The sequence below is a fragment of the Martes martes genome, assembly GCF_963455335.1.
Source record: "Martes martes genome assembly, chromosome: 1".
Taxonomy (NCBI): Eukaryota; Metazoa; Chordata; class Mammalia; order Carnivora; family Mustelidae; genus Martes; species Martes martes.
Window position 1 is genome coordinate 85330109 of NC_137888.1, and position 16768 is coordinate 85346876.

At 39.3% G+C, this 16768-nt stretch overlaps 1 protein-coding gene across 1 annotated transcript; it reads left to right on the top strand.

The window, feature by feature from the left end:
* Positions 1–5066: 5066 nt before the first annotated feature.
* On the top strand, positions 5067–14660 carry OTOL1 (otolin 1; the record flags this gene model as incomplete). Its single annotated transcript, XM_080829463.1, has 4 exons — positions 5067–5430; positions 9129–9218; positions 12493–12564; positions 13187–14660. 4 exons carry the CDS (start codon positions 5067–5069, stop codon positions 14083–14085), a joined length of 1425 nt encoding a protein of 474 aa, XP_080685589.1. The 3' UTR covers positions 14086–14660.
* Positions 14661–16768: the final 2108 nt, after the last annotated feature.

Genomic DNA, 16768 nt, shown 5'->3' on the forward strand with positions numbered 1-16768 from the left:
GTGTGCCTGGAGCCTGCTCAGTCAGTTTGTCTCAATGACAGCAAATATGGTGTTAAGCCAGAGGCTGGAACTGTTGGTATTAGTTAGCTTTTGCTGTCAACCTTGTCAAAACTCCATGGCTTACAAATTACAGCTTGAGTGTCTGTGGTGGATTCAAGATGGCCAGAGACTGTTTTGAAACTCCTACCATCGAGAATGAGAGTCTATGGCCCTTCCTTTTGAGTCTGGCTGGCCTCTGTGTCTGCTGTGACTAATAGAACTTAACAATAGTGTTGTTGTGACATTCTCAGGTATAGTCTAAATGGATTGACCACTTCCATGTTCTTGGAATACTCTCTTTGGAAGCCCTAAGGCATGACTGAAGAAACTTGACAATCTTGAGATTGGCATGCTAGAGAGACTAGGTGGTTGAAGAGCCCAGTTTTTTTCCATTTCTATCAAGGCATTGGACTTGCAGTGAAGCCTTTCCAGACTAGCCCATGCACTAGCTGAACATTGCTATGTGATCCTAAGTTGATGTCTTATGGAGCAGAAGACTCACCTAGCTGATCCAGGCCCAAAGTCCTGACCCACGAAATTATGAGCTATGATAAAATGGTTATTTTCAGCCACTGAGTCTGAGGCAGTTAGTTGCACAACAATAGATAACTGTTATGTATCCATGGGATTCATGAGGACTGTGTTATCTAGATTGTCCTCAGTTTGTCTCACCTGGGCTCATAATGTCTTTATGGATCAGATGGGGACTGTTATCCAGATTGGGCTTGGCTAGGGCAACTTACCTGAGGTGGCTCTGCTCCATGTGTCTCTCATCCTTCTCTGTGGCCAGCAAGCTTGGCCACGTACATCCTTCTCATGGCAATGACCAAAAAGTGCAAGAAAGCAAGTGGAAACACATAAGGGCTCTTGACACCTAGGCTTGGAAATGGCACCCTGTCACTTCCACCTCATTCTACTGGCTAAAGTCCTATCATAACTGAACTCAAAGCCAAGAGTTTGGAGTATAGACCTCGTTTCTTTTGTGGGAGATGATGCAAACTCCATGTATCAAAGAGTGTGAATATGGGGAGGAGTAGAAAATTGGAGAATACAATGCAATTTACTACATTTACTGCATTTTGGTTCAACAGAGATTTACGGGATACATATTATTTGCAAACATTATGCTAGGCATGGAAAACACAGAAAAACAGAGAGAGAGAGAGACGGGATGGGGGGGCGGAGAGAAAGAAACCCAACTTCCTGCTCTTGAAATGCTGATAGCCCAGGAAATCTTCAGGATGAGTAAAAAGGCCTACTGTATTTGTGTTTATTGGGGACTTCAACCTCCTTTTAAATCTTACTTCTAATCCATCTGTTAAGATTTATGCCTGCATTAAACTTCAGACTTAGCATTTGAACTATGTTTTATTGTTTTAGTGACTTAAAACTTGGTCTGAAGCCCTTATTTGCTTAACTCACTGTGGAAGTTTCCTCTGGTTCGATTTTTATGTTTTTGCATAAACATGAAAAAATTCCAATTAAAAAGATATTATATATATGCACCGTCAGCTTGTTATCGACTCTTGCTTTGCTGTTTTTCAAAGAGTTTTATGTTTTTCCTCATCTCTGATTCCCGGGAAGCTTCATCATAGTCTTAAAGTAAAAGTACCAACTATATTATCCTTTAACATCTATATTTAAACTGGGAAGCAGGAAGCCACAATGCAAGGAAAACATGTATGAGGACAATTCACACTCCCAAATAGGGACACCAAGCACCTTCTTTATATTAGTTGCTCTGCTCATTTTTTTCTGTAGCTCTTTGGTTTCCAGTTGGATGTGCTTTGTTTCCCTCTGTAACTTTGTTTGCTCCACAGTGATACATTCCACTGTCAGAACCAGACTTCTAATACCTCCTTTTTCATGTCTCCCATTAAGTTCCTGTTTCTTCTCTGTGGGAAACCACTTTCTTCGACTGAAGGGCCTAGAGCTGAGTTCCATGAAGGGTTTGACTTACTTCCCTCTGCAGTTTCAATGATCACACATTAATCCCCAGGCAGCGTGGCACACTGAAAGTTACGTGGGCTGATTTTAGAGTCAAATGGGCCTAGATTTTAATCCTAGCTCTATTGCTTATCAACACTGTGATCTTGGGCAAGCTACTCAACTTCTCTGTACCTAAGTTTTTAAACTTTCATTTAAATTCCAGTAAGGTAACATACAGAATATTAGTTTCAGGTGTACAATACAGTGATTCACCTCATGCAATACCCAGTGCTCATCACAAGTGCACTCCTTAATCTCCACCACCTATTTCACCCATCCCCCTACCCACCTCCCCTCTGGTAACCAGCAGTTTGTTCTCTATAGTTAAGAATCTCTTTCTTGGTCTCTCTCTCTTTTTTCCCCTTTGCTCATTTGTTTTGTTTTTAAATTTGACATGAGTGAAATCATACAGTATTTGTCTTTCTCTGACTAGCTTAGTTTGCTTAGCATCATACTCTTTACCTCCATCCATGTTGTTGCAAATGGCAAGATTTCATTCTTTTTTTTATGAGTGAATAATTTTCCATCCTGTTCATCTATCTATCCATCTATCTACCTATCATCTATCTCACATCTTCTTTATCCATTCATCAATCAGTGGACACTTGGGCTATTTCCATAATATGTCTATTGTGGATAATGCTGCTATAAACATTGGGGTGCATGTATGCTTTTGAATTGGTATTTTTATATCCTTTGGGTAAATACCTAGTAGTGCAGTTGCTGGATCCTAGGGTAGTTCCATTCTTAACTTTTTGAGGAACCTCCATACTGTTCTCCAGAGTGGCTGCACCACCAACAGTGCAAGAGTGTTTCCTTTTCTCCACATCCTTGCCAGCACTTGCTGTTTCTTGTGTTGTTAATTTTAGCCATTCTGACAGGTGTGATGTTGTATCTTGTTGTAGTTTTGATTTGCATTTCCCTGATGATGAGTGATCTTGAACATCTTTGGTCTGTTGGCTATCTGTATGCTTTCTTTGGAAAAATGTCTATTCTAGTCTTCTGCCCATTTTTAACTGGATTATTTGGGTTTTTTTTGGGTGTTTGTATACTGTATATTTTGCATACTAATGCTTTGTCAAATATGTCATCTGCAAATATCTTCTCCCATTCTGTAGGTTGCCTTTTAGTTTTTTTGATTGTTTCCTTCACCAGGCAGAAGCTTTTTATTTTGATGTAGTCTTAATAGTTTATTTTTGCTTTTGTTTCCCTTGCCTCAAGAGTCATATTAGAAAGAAGTTGCTATGGCCAGTGTCAAAAAAATTGCTACCTGTGTTCTCCTCTAGGATTTTTATGGTTTCAGGTCTGACATTTAGGTCTTTATTCTATTTTGAGATTGCTCTAAGAAAGTGGTCCATTCTTTTCTTTTCTTTCTTTCTTTCTTTTTCTTTTTCTTTTTTTTTTTTTTAGAGATGCTTGGTAACCATGGTTTTTGTGCTCACTCTTGCAGGGTCTGGGGGAAGAAAGGGGCATGGGATCTATATTTGGGGAAATGCAGTGTGATCATTTGCCCTTCATACTTTCCTCTCTGCTTTTGTTGTTTTTCATCTTTCCTGGTAGACTGTACACTCCCTGAGGACAGAGACCATGGCTTATGTTTGATTGCTCAGTGCTTGTGACTTTGTTGATATTCAGTAAATACTGGTTGAGTAGATGAATATGGTAGCAAAGACAATATGAAGGAAAATTAACATTTTTGGGTTTTTGTAAGATTTTAGAAATGTAGCATCCTATCATTGTCCATTCTCATCTGTTCTGAATTATTCTGTCTTCTCTCTAGTTCTTCCATTGATTCTATGCTTGGATTTATTGTTCTTAAATCTCATCCTTACAAATGCCACGTGATTTGTGGGAAAGGGTTGAGGCTTTGAAGTTAAACAGACCTGGATTTCAGTTCTGAATTCACAACTTCCTGATTGTATAATCTTGAGTGAGGCGTTTAACCTCTTGGTCCCTGTGTCCTTATCCGTGAAGGCGATCAATGGTGTGTCTCCTATGTGGCAGAGCTGTTTTGAGAACTGATTGGATTGATGAATGTAAGGCACCCACTCACAGTAGGAGCTCTATAAATACTAGATGTTATCACTGTCCTTATTTCCATTCTCTTTACCCTCATACCCCTCCTTTTTCCAACCAGAAAGCATGTATTTCTAATCCTGGCCATCTGTTAGCAGGCTCTGGACTGTTGTGAGTTGCTGGGCATCACACCACTAAGAACTTCACAATTTTACTTCATTGGAAACTTTATGTCATATCACTCTGTTTAATAAAAGCCTTAATAAGAATAGTCACTCTCTGCCCCATTAAAATAATACAAGGATAGATGTGACTTTTCAGAAAAACTCCTCAAATTATAAAGCAAAGAATTGGAGAGTTAAATGACATGTGAAGAATCTAAGGACATAGCATATATTCACGTTTATGATTTTTTTATTCTCTCTCTCCCTCCATTTATTACAATAGATTCTAAAAAATTGCTCTCACAACAGGACCATTAGCCCTAGTAGATTTAAGGACTCTTTCACCAGTATTTTTTCTTGAAATAATTGAGTTTGCTGGAATAAACTACTCAGCTCAATATTTTTCATCTCCTTCTAATACAAATGTATTTGATTCCTATAAATCTGAGTGAGGTCAGTCAGGAAATTATACATATTTTTTTCCACAGGGTGTATAAGCTATTAAGTCATGTTGCATTTATTATAGATCATGTTTGCTAGTTGGCAAGATAATTTGAATGATTGAGAACAATATTTTAGAACATGTAACACTAGGAAAACAACCAGAAAAGAGAATTGAAACAAAATGTTCCTTATAATGAATACTTTAAATAAATAAAATAGCCTGTTGTGATTCAAGCATATATTTGCATTAAAATACATTAAAATATCGTTCAATATTATCATACTGTTTATTCTTATAGTTCATATATGAACCTATATTTCCTTCTTATATATTTATATCACTTCTTAATTACATTGGGATCTCATGTAATAGGTATATATATTGCCATTATATCTTTTTTTCCAGCCTCAAATATGTGGATGTTTTCTTGTCTTTGTGCCATTTTAATTATTTTGGCGATTGCTGGTATGGACACAGTAGCAAAGACCACACCACATACTAAATTTACGAAGAAATCTGAGGGAAAAGAGATGCCGAAGGGTCTCAAGCCGTCCAGTGGCCCAGCTCCAGAAGAAAAGGAAATTCCTTTCATGGAAGCGGCTGAAATGGCAGAAGCAACCCCCAGCCCCCCCGCCCTAGAGTCTGCCTTCGATGCTGCCACTCTCTTCCCCTTTGAAAACATCACTCTTGACACGGCTGATATCTTTTTGAACTGCTGTGATTGTTGTTCATTTGTACCAGGGCCAAAAGGAGAACCCGGAGAGACTGGAAAGCCAGGTACTTGAACATACCCAAAGCCATATTTGTTACCTGGGTATCCTTGGAGTTGAGAGGTGGATTGGGGGCAGAATTGCCCGGAGGGTTTCTACGTTGTCCTGCAAATGGTGACAGGCCTAGGAGTAACATGGGGACAAATGCAAATGGGTGCTGTGCTGCCCGTAAGCCACATGTGTGGCTACGAATAAAAATAAACATAAAGATTAATATTAAATATTCAGTACCTCAGTCGTACTAGTCACATTTCAAATGCTCAGTAGCCGCATGGGCCAATGACTGCTGTATTGTGCTGGGCAGATACACAGATTTCTATCATTGCAGAAAGTTCTATTGGACAGTGCTGGTTAGAGAACAAACTGGTCTCCCAAACCCAGCACTGGCACGTGGTTCTTCAAATTACATGTTTCCTGTGTAGTCTTTTCATTAATGGCTGATATAAAAAGGGTAAGTGAAAATTCTGCTGTCTGGTTAGAGTATGTGCTGCCTGATGGGTTTCTGGAGTGCTTTTTGTAGTTCAGATTAAAAATGGCATGTCTGTGAGGTGAAGGATAAGGAGCAGGATTCAGTTTGCTCTTCTTTGAAATTCCCAGGCAGCACTATCCTTGTCCCACAGTTTTCTCCATTGAAGATCATGGTAACATATTTCAGAATTCCAGATACCTTTAACATACACATGGTGCTGGATTTTATTGTAATACATTTCAGCTTTTGCATGTCATATAGCAGAGAAATCAGGTAAAACTGAGATCAAAATGTCAATTTCAAATTTGCTATTCCCTGGAAAAAGACCATATAGATATATTTGTTGTGTCTTGTCTGAAGAACTTGAAGTTATAAAATCAGGAATTGTGCATTCTCGTTAAGCTTTTCATTCATTTTGTCTTATAACAGGAACCTTTTGGGAAATGTGATCAATATTCATGCAGAGCTGGAATGAAAGGGAACAGTTGCTGGGCAGTGGTCAGGACAGGGAGATTTCTGGGTTGCGGAAACATTATTGAAAATGCAATGATACTGAGAAAATTACATTTACCCAAATTTCTTTTTAGTATCATCTCTGGCTGTTGAGCTGCATGGGGGGTGAAGACCCCCAAGGGCATGGTCAAGTGAACACAGGTGGCTGCTAAACTACCTTCTAAGGCTGTGGGTCTGTCACATAGGAGCTTTGGTTTTACCCAGTGGTGGATTAGCTGGGCTGTTCTCAGAGCTCAGCCTCTCCTTTAAATACATAGGACAAATATTTTGGAGATGTGCCAAATTCTTTGCCTGCCTGGGATGCTCATATATTTTAGTCTGACTGGTTCTGCACAGAGCGTGGTGTTTAGGAGCTCAGAATGTCTTGTCTCTCACGGTCCAGCCTTGGGGAAGCTTCATTACCTCCGTTTCAGTTTTCAAAGTAGTAAAATGGGATAAGAATAAAACCAACTTCATGGGGTCATCAAGAGAGGCTCAGTGCGGTACCTGGGATAGGATAAATGCTCAAAAAACTGTGTTTCTTTTTCCAGTTAGTTGTAGTAGGAGTCTTTTCTTATCTTGGGAAATAGCCCAATAGGGTCTTGTTTCTGAGATTCATAGACATTTGTTCTAGCTTTTCCAGTGTTTCAAAAATACCATTTTGTTAAAAAATTAGAAATCTAACATAAGAGGGACATTAATCAAACTTGAAAATGAAAACGAACCAACTCGAACACAACTATTTTAATTTTTCTTCATTATCTTTCAGTTCTTGGCCACACACATACATACACACATGCACACAAACACATTGCACACATGACATTTACATTATCCACTGTAATGTGGATACTAAATGTAGACTTTAAAAGTCACAAGCCTAATTTTATAGTTTCTGAATGAAAATGCCTTAAAGTGTACAAATATAACTAATAGTTAGCAAAGGTAAGAGTCCACATGAAATTTTATCTCCAGCTTCTCTCATTTAGTAGTTGTAATTATAGTTACCTACTATGTGCCAAGAACCGTTAAACACTTTTTACCGTGTCTTATCTCCATACAAGCTGTTAAAAATATTATTACATTTCAATGGATGATTTAATCACATTTCCAAGAGTTTTAGGTAATTCTGGAGGTTATAGTGCCTCTAAATGCAGAACGTGGAGTCAGATTTGGTTTGTGTACCATCAAGTCCCTGCTCTTCCCATTATGTCTAGCCTTATAGTACTTATCTCCATCTCGCCCATATGCATGTGTCACCTAGATGGATGGGGAGCCTTGTTGCCTCTTGTGCCCTCCCATGCAGTTTCTGTGTGCTCCCTGTGGCAACCTGGCCACTGCCCTTTATCATTTCCTTGAATAGTATAACCACAATGGGTATTTGGGGCTCATGAGGAAGGGAGACATTGCACAGTGGACCGCAACTGGCCATCTTGCTTGCTTCTGTCCACACTGCCTGTTCCTTCTCCACTCCTTTCCTCTCTGCTCTCCTTTTTTTTTTTTTTTCTAGACAGAACTTAATCACCACCTTTGGTTATTTGAGTTTGCCTTTGGCTTTAACCTCTATTATAAACACTTTCTTCCAAACAAACGTAGTGGTTTTTTTTTCAAAGAAAAATTCTGTTGAATATAATTTTCTCCATTCCATCAGCCTTAGTTACAAAAATTAAGGGGAAGTTAAGATGAAATAGTACAATTTCATTGAGCTCACTTATCTCTCTGGCTAACTTCCAATGAACCTGGCCATAAATGACTCCAATCAGGGGTTGTGAGAGAATTCCGATGGCTCCAACAGGTCTGGGCGTGTAGGAAGTGTAATTATCCTAGATTCAGGGTCCCTGTGTGGTCGAGGTAAGTGGCAGGACCTGCACTGCTGGGACAAGACAGGACACCCATTGACGTTTGAGCCCTGCACCATCTGACTCTTGCCTCCCTCTTACCTCCTTCATCCAATCATTAGCTCTACCAACTCTGCTATTCTTTCAGTTTCTAAAAAAACTCCGTGGTCTTTTCCACCTTGTTTTTCCTGAAATACTCTTTTTTTTTTGCCTCAAAAAATCCTGATTTATTCAGTGGATCTTAGCTTATTGCTGTTTTCTCAGGGATGTCTCCTCTGCTCCCATAAATTAGGTTCTCTTACCTAGGGTCTTCCTATTCTCCTATTTTCCTTCATGTCACTAACTACAGTGTGATAACTTCTACTTATTTGTGTGGTGGTTTTTCAATGTTTATCTCAGCTCTATGAGGGAAAGTATGCTGGGATGTTGAGGGCTGACGCTGGCAGGAGCTGTAGCTCCTAGAGACTCCTAGGTGTGTAGGAGTCTCAGCAGTAGATCCTGAAGAACTGCAAAAGTGAGCTAATGGGAAAACCAAAAGTGCTAGGTATTGTGGTTTTACTTCCAATTTGAAAGTGTGGTCCACATCAGGTGAAGAGCCAGATAATCATTTTGTTCTTGTTGTTCGATATTGTGCTGCTTTCCTGAATCACTTGATTGCTGCCACAAATCTAGTGACAAGTACTAATGGACTCAATTTATCTATCCAGGTAGTACAAAATTACAAATCAGGCAAAAATATTGTCCTGAGAATTATGTAGTAGTTTATTGTTACCCATATTTTATTATTAGGACACTGACAGTCATTGGTCTCAATAAAATGGTTGCTTAAATTTTTTTTTCCAGAAGTAATACATTTCAAAAGAGATTTTTAAAAAAATCCTGATGGTTTTTAAATCTCATTTACAGGTCTTAAGGGAGAGGCTGGCGATTTGGGGATCCCAGGGCCACCAGGTGTTGTCGGACCCCAAGGTCCAAAAGGCCAGAAAGGAGAGAAGGGTAAGTAATTATACTGATTTCATGTCAAAACTCAAGATGTGTTCTGCATCATTTTTCAGGAGAGCAACTTGCTAAGTAAATTCCATAGGCTTGCAGGTGGAACAATTTTTTAAAAAGATTATTTATTTATTTGAGAGAAAGAGAGAAAGAGAGAGAGAGAGAGAGAGAAAGCATGAGCAGGGGGGAGGGGCAGAGGGAGAGGGAGAAACTAACTCCCATTTGAGCAGGATCCCAGGACCCTGGGATCATGACCTGAGCCAAAGGCAAACATTTAACCAGCTGAGCCACCCAGATGTCCCATAGGTGGAACCATTTTAAAAAATGTAATAATTTGGTAAAACATGTTGTAAGTTATATTTGATATAAAAATGTTAACTTTCTAAATAGCCCATTGAAAAATTTTACACTTTCCTGGTAACATTTCTCTCTTTCTCTCAATTATTTCCGTCCTCCTGTACACACAGAGGCTCTCACACATCTTTTCTATCTCTCATTGGCCACACAGCTGACCTAGTGACTGGGAGCCACAGGACATAGTCTCTGAGGGGAGTGTCCTTTCTTACATACTACTGAGTGTTCTCTTCCTTAGGAGACAAATTAATTTTGTATTAGATAGAACTAACTAGAGTAGGTAATCCTATAGGATATTCTGTTTAGGTGGGTAACATCTCTGCTAAGGAGAATAGGACATGGCCTTTGGCTCACTCAAATCTGGGCAATGCCTATGGTGGGAAGAGCACTGAATTAAAATGAAAGACATCAAACTTGTATCAGTGACCTTGAACCAGTCACTTTACCTTCTCTGGAAACCGAGGGGAATAGACTGGATATTTATTTATACCCTATTTACTATCAAAGAAGATTTGTGGTTATGTGTGCTTTCATAGATCTTTTCCAGCTCAGAAGTTCTCTAATTCTGCAGATGTATCAGCCAGGAGGGTGTTCTGCCCTGGGAAATCCCTGGTTCTCTAAGTGCTCAAGATGTTGAGGGAAGGTTACAGATTCACTGGGACATTTAGAAATTCCTCAGTGAATACTGCCAGCCTGTAGAAATACCATCTATCCATCAAGTTAAATGTTTTAGCCTCCGTGTCACATGTCAAAAGACCTAATATCATCTATACATCACCCTCCACATGGCTCAGGAACTGTCTAACTCGTTTCTGGTAGAACATTCAGTGAAGTAATTACTCAAAAAAGATGCTAAGGTGAGAGAGGTACTTCACACTTGTCAGTTACGTGATTTTCATTCTCAGAAACATTTAATCCTTTTGTGGCTGAATTATGTTAGCAGAAAACCCTGTGAAATAAAGATGAGTGATGAAACTCCCCAGTGATTCATACATTTTGGAAGCTAGACTTCTGGAAGTAGAAGAAAAAACAGGGAAGTACCACAAGATAAGTTTCTTAAGAATATGCTTTGATGAAAGATCAAAAGTAGAAATTCATTCAGTCAGTCTCTATAAAGTGGCAACTTTACTTTCCTTTTACTTCCAGACTTAGCTTGGACTCTTGGTTAAGATTGAAAGTTAGAAAAATAAATGAGTTGAATGACTGCAATTCTGGTTAGCCACAACCTGATTAAGTATATCCAGTGTAAGCAGCTAAATTCCTTAAATGAACTTGAGAACCAGGAGTAACCGTGCAGTGATGGTTGGCGTATGAGTATTGGCAAGGATGGGGAATAGAATGGGTCCCTCACTTCTGTTCAGAGTTGGGTTCTCTCCAAAGGAACCCAGACAGTTTCCTGATGGCCTATGGGTTAATTTCCAAATTGTCAATTTTATGTGGAATGGTAATGGGAGGAGGTTAGCTACTCAAAAAACTGCTGAGCAGCTTATGGTGGAATTTCTCTCTTGGTCTTGTGAAATCTGGGGGAGTCTCTTCTCATGACTCGTAATTTGACTTTGAATTTCTTTTTCTTAGCAAAACAAAATGAAAAAAGTTAGTTCTATCATGAATAACATGGTTGGCAAATTGATGCCAACCAATGTTATATGCAGACATGTTTGACTCTATGCAAATTTGTAAACTTTCATAGTTGTTTTTTTCTGTGATAAAAAGTCATGATAAAAATATCTGCACGGGATGCCTATGTGGCTCAGTTTGGTTAAGTGTCTGCCTTTGGCTCAGGTCATGACCCCCAAGGTCCTGGAATTGAGTCCCACATCGGGCTCCTTACTCAGTGGGAAGTTTGCTTCTTCCTCTGCCTGCTGCTCCCCCTGCTTGTGCCCTCTCTGTTTGTCTGTCTGTCTCTTTTTCTATGACAAGTAAATAAATAAAATCTATAAAAAAATCTGTTCTACCTTGGAGAGGCTATAAACTTTTGTAAGTGAAAAATATTCCAATTAATGACAGGTGCTCTGTTACATGAACCTCCCTGTTATACAAGAGGCTGCATTAATATCAAATAAGAATTAATTTTGAATTTAAAAGGCTGGATTAAATTTTTAAAAATCATGTTAAGAGCTTGGAACATTACCTGGTAAAAAGGAAATGCTCAATAAGAGTTAGCTATTATTATCACTACTATTATTTATAATTAAAACACATTAGTATAGCTATACTCTAACAGGATGGGTCTTTAGCCTGACCCAATATGAAAATCCACTTTGTGGTCCTCTGGCAAATATCTAAAAATCTGCATCTTTAGATTTCTTTTCGAACATGAATTCTCACAGTTTTATGATTTGTCCAAAGTGTGTATGAAACATTTTCCAAACAAAATGAAAATTGGTTTCTCACTTACGCTCTATGTCAAAGACTTTATGTTTATATCTATATTTATATTTACTTTCCTGGAAGGGTTTTTGATGTGATTAATTTTAGCTAACTGCAGAATGTTGTGCTCTGTGTTTAAACTTATATGGTGGTGACACTCTTTTTAGGGATTGTGGAGAATATAAAGAAGGGGACATTTTCAGTGTCATTCAGAATTCGTAAGAGGAAAATCAGAAACATATGCATAAATAACACAAGGCAAAATGTCACAAATTTAATAGAGATTTCTAGAGCTATGGGAATGTGTGTGTTGGGGGGTGCGTGGAAGAGCTGAGTTCTGTTTGAAGAGATTGGCACTGTCCTCATTTAAATGGTTTACCCTCGATTAGAACAAATTATTTCTAATGATGCTCAATATGTTATTTTTCCATGTTGTTTTCCCTTTATGCCTTTTGGTAAGGGAAGCCGTGGAATGTGACATGGTTGGGAAATGGATGTTACTTACATCATAGCTACTATAGATGGAGGAAAGGTAATCTTGGTATCATTTCAGGACTAAAGGGAGAACGTGGGGACCCAGGAGCACGTGGAGTTCCAGGATACCCGGGAAAACCCGGAGAACCAGGTAGAGCATAAACTGTATCTATCGTGTACAGTCCCACGCACAACGCAGCTCCTAACGTCCTTCCTGTTTGTGCTTAAAGTTATCAGGAGGTAAGATGGGATATGAAATTGCTGTTATTCTAATAATTCGGTGTACTGATTGCAAGTACTGGTCTGGTAGTTTGGAGACTAGATATAAGCGTTTGAACTCGTTTCCTCAGTCTAGCTGTCCTTGGGAATAAAGATCCCTGAATCTTTGTGGGTTTCAGTTTCTTCACTGGGAAGATTTTGGGTTTGGAGGGATATAATGGAGATTTAGGAGAATACATGGGTGGGGCCAAAATGCTAAGTGTAATGGACTAGAATGGGCCACTATAGTTCTAAACTCTTTATTGTCTTAAAAGTAAAAGGAAAATAAAACTAGATTTATATGATCTAAATGTAGGCTCTGGCTTCCTGGTGGCATTAACTCTTCCCCGCGTGAGAGAGCAGTGTGATCTGAATGGCACAGTCGTGGCTGGGACAAGAGCCAGGTTTCCAGTACCAGTCGCGAGGTTTCATTTCTTTTCTGTGAGCTCCGTGACGATAGTGTTCTGTTCATAGCGTACGTGATCCTTACACATTATTTTAATTTTCCGTTTCAGGTGGCCTTGGTCCTAAAGGGGAGAGAGGAAACATTGGACCAGCGGGAGTGAAAGGACAAAAAGGCTCCAAGGGGGACACGTGTGCAAATGGTACCCAAGGAGATAAAGGAGACCAGGGGGCTGTGGGCTCACCAGGCTTGAAGGGAGAGCCTGGGGCCAAGGGAGAGAAGGGCGAGATGGGGGATAAGGGCTACTGTGGAGAGTCTGGGGAGAGGGGAGGAAAAGGAGAAAAAGGTGAGGAGGGTCTGAAAGGAGAAAAAGGTAGCAAAGGAGATACTGGGACAGAAGGTAAAGGCGGCCCAGATGGCCCGCCTGGGGCCCCAGGGGATCCAGGGGTTAAAGGAGAAAAGGGAGAGTTAGGTCCGCCTGGTCCTGTGGGACCCGTGGGGCCAAAGGGTGAACTTGGGAGCAAAGGGGTCCGGGGATCTATTGGCAAGAAGGGATCTCGGGGCCTCAAAGGCTCTAAGGGGGAGGCGGCCGGAGCTATGCGGTCAGCTTTCAGTGCTGCCTTATCCAAGCCTTTCCCGCCTCCCAACATCCCTATCAAGTTTGACAAGGTTCTCTATAATGAGCAAGGGAATTACAGCCCCATCACTGGCAAATTTAACTGTAGTATTCCTGGGGCATATGTTTTTTCCTATCATGTCACTGTGAGGGGCCGACCTGCTCGCATCAGCCTGGTGGCCTGGAATAAGAAGCGGTTCAAGTCCCGAGAAACGCTCTATGGTCATGAAATAGACCAGGCCTCTCTCCTCATCATCCTGAAATTAAGTGCAGGGGACCAAGTCTGGTTGGAAGTTTCAAAAGATTGGAATGGTGTATATGTCAGCCCTGAGGATGACAGCATTTTTACTGGATTCCTTTTGTACCCAGAGGAAAATTCTGGAATTGCACCATAAACTTGGGTCTTGGACACTGTAGTTTGGGTTCAGTGGAATAAGTCAGGCAACATAAGGTAACTCAATTAAAAAGAATAACTTTTATTACTTTTTTCATAATTATAAAAAAATGCAAAAAAAAGTAAGAAAAAAATTGTGTCACGTAAAGTCAATTACTATGAGTATTTTAAGACATCACCTTTTCTTAAAAATTAAAAAAAAATTTTTAGACAGCAAGAGAAGGAGAATGGTGAAGGGGCAGAGGGAGAGGGAGAGAGGAAGAATCTTAAGCAGATTCCATACTCACCCCAGAGCCCTGGGTGGGAATTGATCTCACGACCCTGAGATCATGACCTGAGTGGAAATCAAGAGTTGGATGTTTAACTGACTGAGTCACCCAAGCGCCCCTTAAGACATCACCTTTTTAAAAGAATATATTTACATGTATTTGGAAGAATATGTCTATTAACTTTATAGCTAGCTTTTTTTCATTTAGCATTATAATGGCATTTGTCATGCCATTTAGATAATATCTGTATACGAAATATGATTGATATCTGTAATTAATAAATGTATTCTTACTAAATATCTTCTATATCTCATGTAAATGTGTGCAACTCTTTTCTGTGTGAGTGTAAGGCTAATGAGTGACACATGATGAGTGGGTATCTCTCAAAAGTTTAGAAACTGTTAGGGCTGCCTTCCAACAAAATGGAGCTGTTCCCGTGTTAGGTTTATTCAGGGAGAATACACAGAAAGAATGCTCAAGACTAGCTAAACTGTCTTTAAAATGAGTCGGTGTAAAGGTTTACCCATTAAAAAAAACCAAACAAACCTGTATTAGATGGACTTGTATTTTGGGTAAAAAGTAAAAAGAAAGTTGATAAAGATATTGTTCGGTCATAGCAAAGATCCAGGCACTCATCAAATTATTGCACTTAGGAAAGCTAAATGTCCCCCAGAGATACAAAAGTAAAATTAAATCATTATTCATCTAAAATTTCAGCCTTCCTTTCTTCATGGAAGGACATTTAATTTGGATAAATTCTTTGGCTTCATTTTTATCATGTCTATAATAATTAATTCTGGTTATTCAGTGAACAGGTGAGAATTTGGGAATTCACTTGCAATATGAATATTTAATAATTGTGAATATATAATAATTTAGCGGCCTCATTTTTAAAAGAAACTAGTTTATTCACTCCAAATTGAACTTGGTTCAGTGAAGGCATATCGTTACATAGATTTGCAAGCCTTAGTGAGTCAAATTGGCAAGCAAGTGGGTGATGGGCTTGCTCTGACAGACAAACTTTGAAAAACATGATTCCCTTTTGAGGTTTATATGTACATTTAAAATATATTTATTTAAAATATGTTCTATCCTCTTGCTTTAGTGTATATTTTTATGTTGAAAAGTAAAAGAAAAAGCTATAGTTTTTATGACTGACAGTTAAGCATCAACTGTGCCTACCTTACTATTGTGTGTGTCTGGCTTTTCTATTAATGGGCAGGTGATATTTGGATGAGTAATGAGAGAAAAACGTTAGTTCAGGAATTACTATATCTTTATCCTCCAGGTGTTATTTTTAAAACCTAATTTTAGCAAAATGCATGCTTTTATGATCAAGATTTACACATAATTCACGTTCTAATGACACTTTGACCAAATTAGACCACTTTTGTTGAATCACTGTATTTAAAAAATTAATTTTTAAAAGTTAATTTCAATTTGGGGAACGTTTGTTTATTTGAGTTGGCCAGAAGCTCTGGAAATGAACCATGAATTGTACATATCAGGTTCAGAAATTGTAATTGGGGTTGTGCATAATGCGTTATTGTAAACAGTGTTGCAAATATTTAAATTTTATAATACAAACGGCAATCACTTCTATTACCATTTTGCCATCTCTTAACACAATATTCTAAATCTAGATCCATCAAGAATTTTCCGTCTGGACCTGCATAAATTACAAGTTTAGGGAGAGAGGAATTGTTTAATATTTCCAGCCACTAAGCACGCAACTGTTGCAATCACCAGGTGATTCTCAAGAATGAGAAGCTGGAACACAAAGAGAACAAGGAAATGGAAGCTCAGCTCAGCTGAGATTTAATCTCAGGAAATTGATAAATTAAGTTGTACTTCTCTTAATCACATTCATTGCTCAAGCCCTCCCCATACCCCAAGGCAGTGTCCATCTCCTGTGTTCGCAGCAGTACAAACCATTTAGCCTTGATGGCATTTGGAGATAGTCATTTTTTATTTGATGCACGTTAGGCCACAGGTGTGGAGAAGAGTTTCCCCACAGTCTGTAAGTGGTAGTAATAGGAATACATATTTAAGACTGCTGGCTGCGCTGTGCTAGAATTGAGCCTTGATCTCTAAAAATAGTGCCTTGGGCACTATCATAAATTTACATGTTGTGTGTCTCTTTTATGCGGAACCCTCTAAAGCATGGGGCCTGGGGCAGGGGCCACACTTGCTTGGGTCTAAAGGCAGTTTTCCCCTTCTCTGTCCTTGACTCCTTCTAGCAAAGAAATCCTGTTTGAAAAAAAAAAAAAGTGGGACCATCTTGCTCCTCTGCTCACAGCCTCTTGAGGCTCCTTTCTCCTCTGGAGTCAAAGCTGAATCCTTGCTCTGACCAGAGAGGCCTCAAGTGACATGGCCCTCACTTCTTCTCCAACTTTCCTGCCATCTACTCCACAC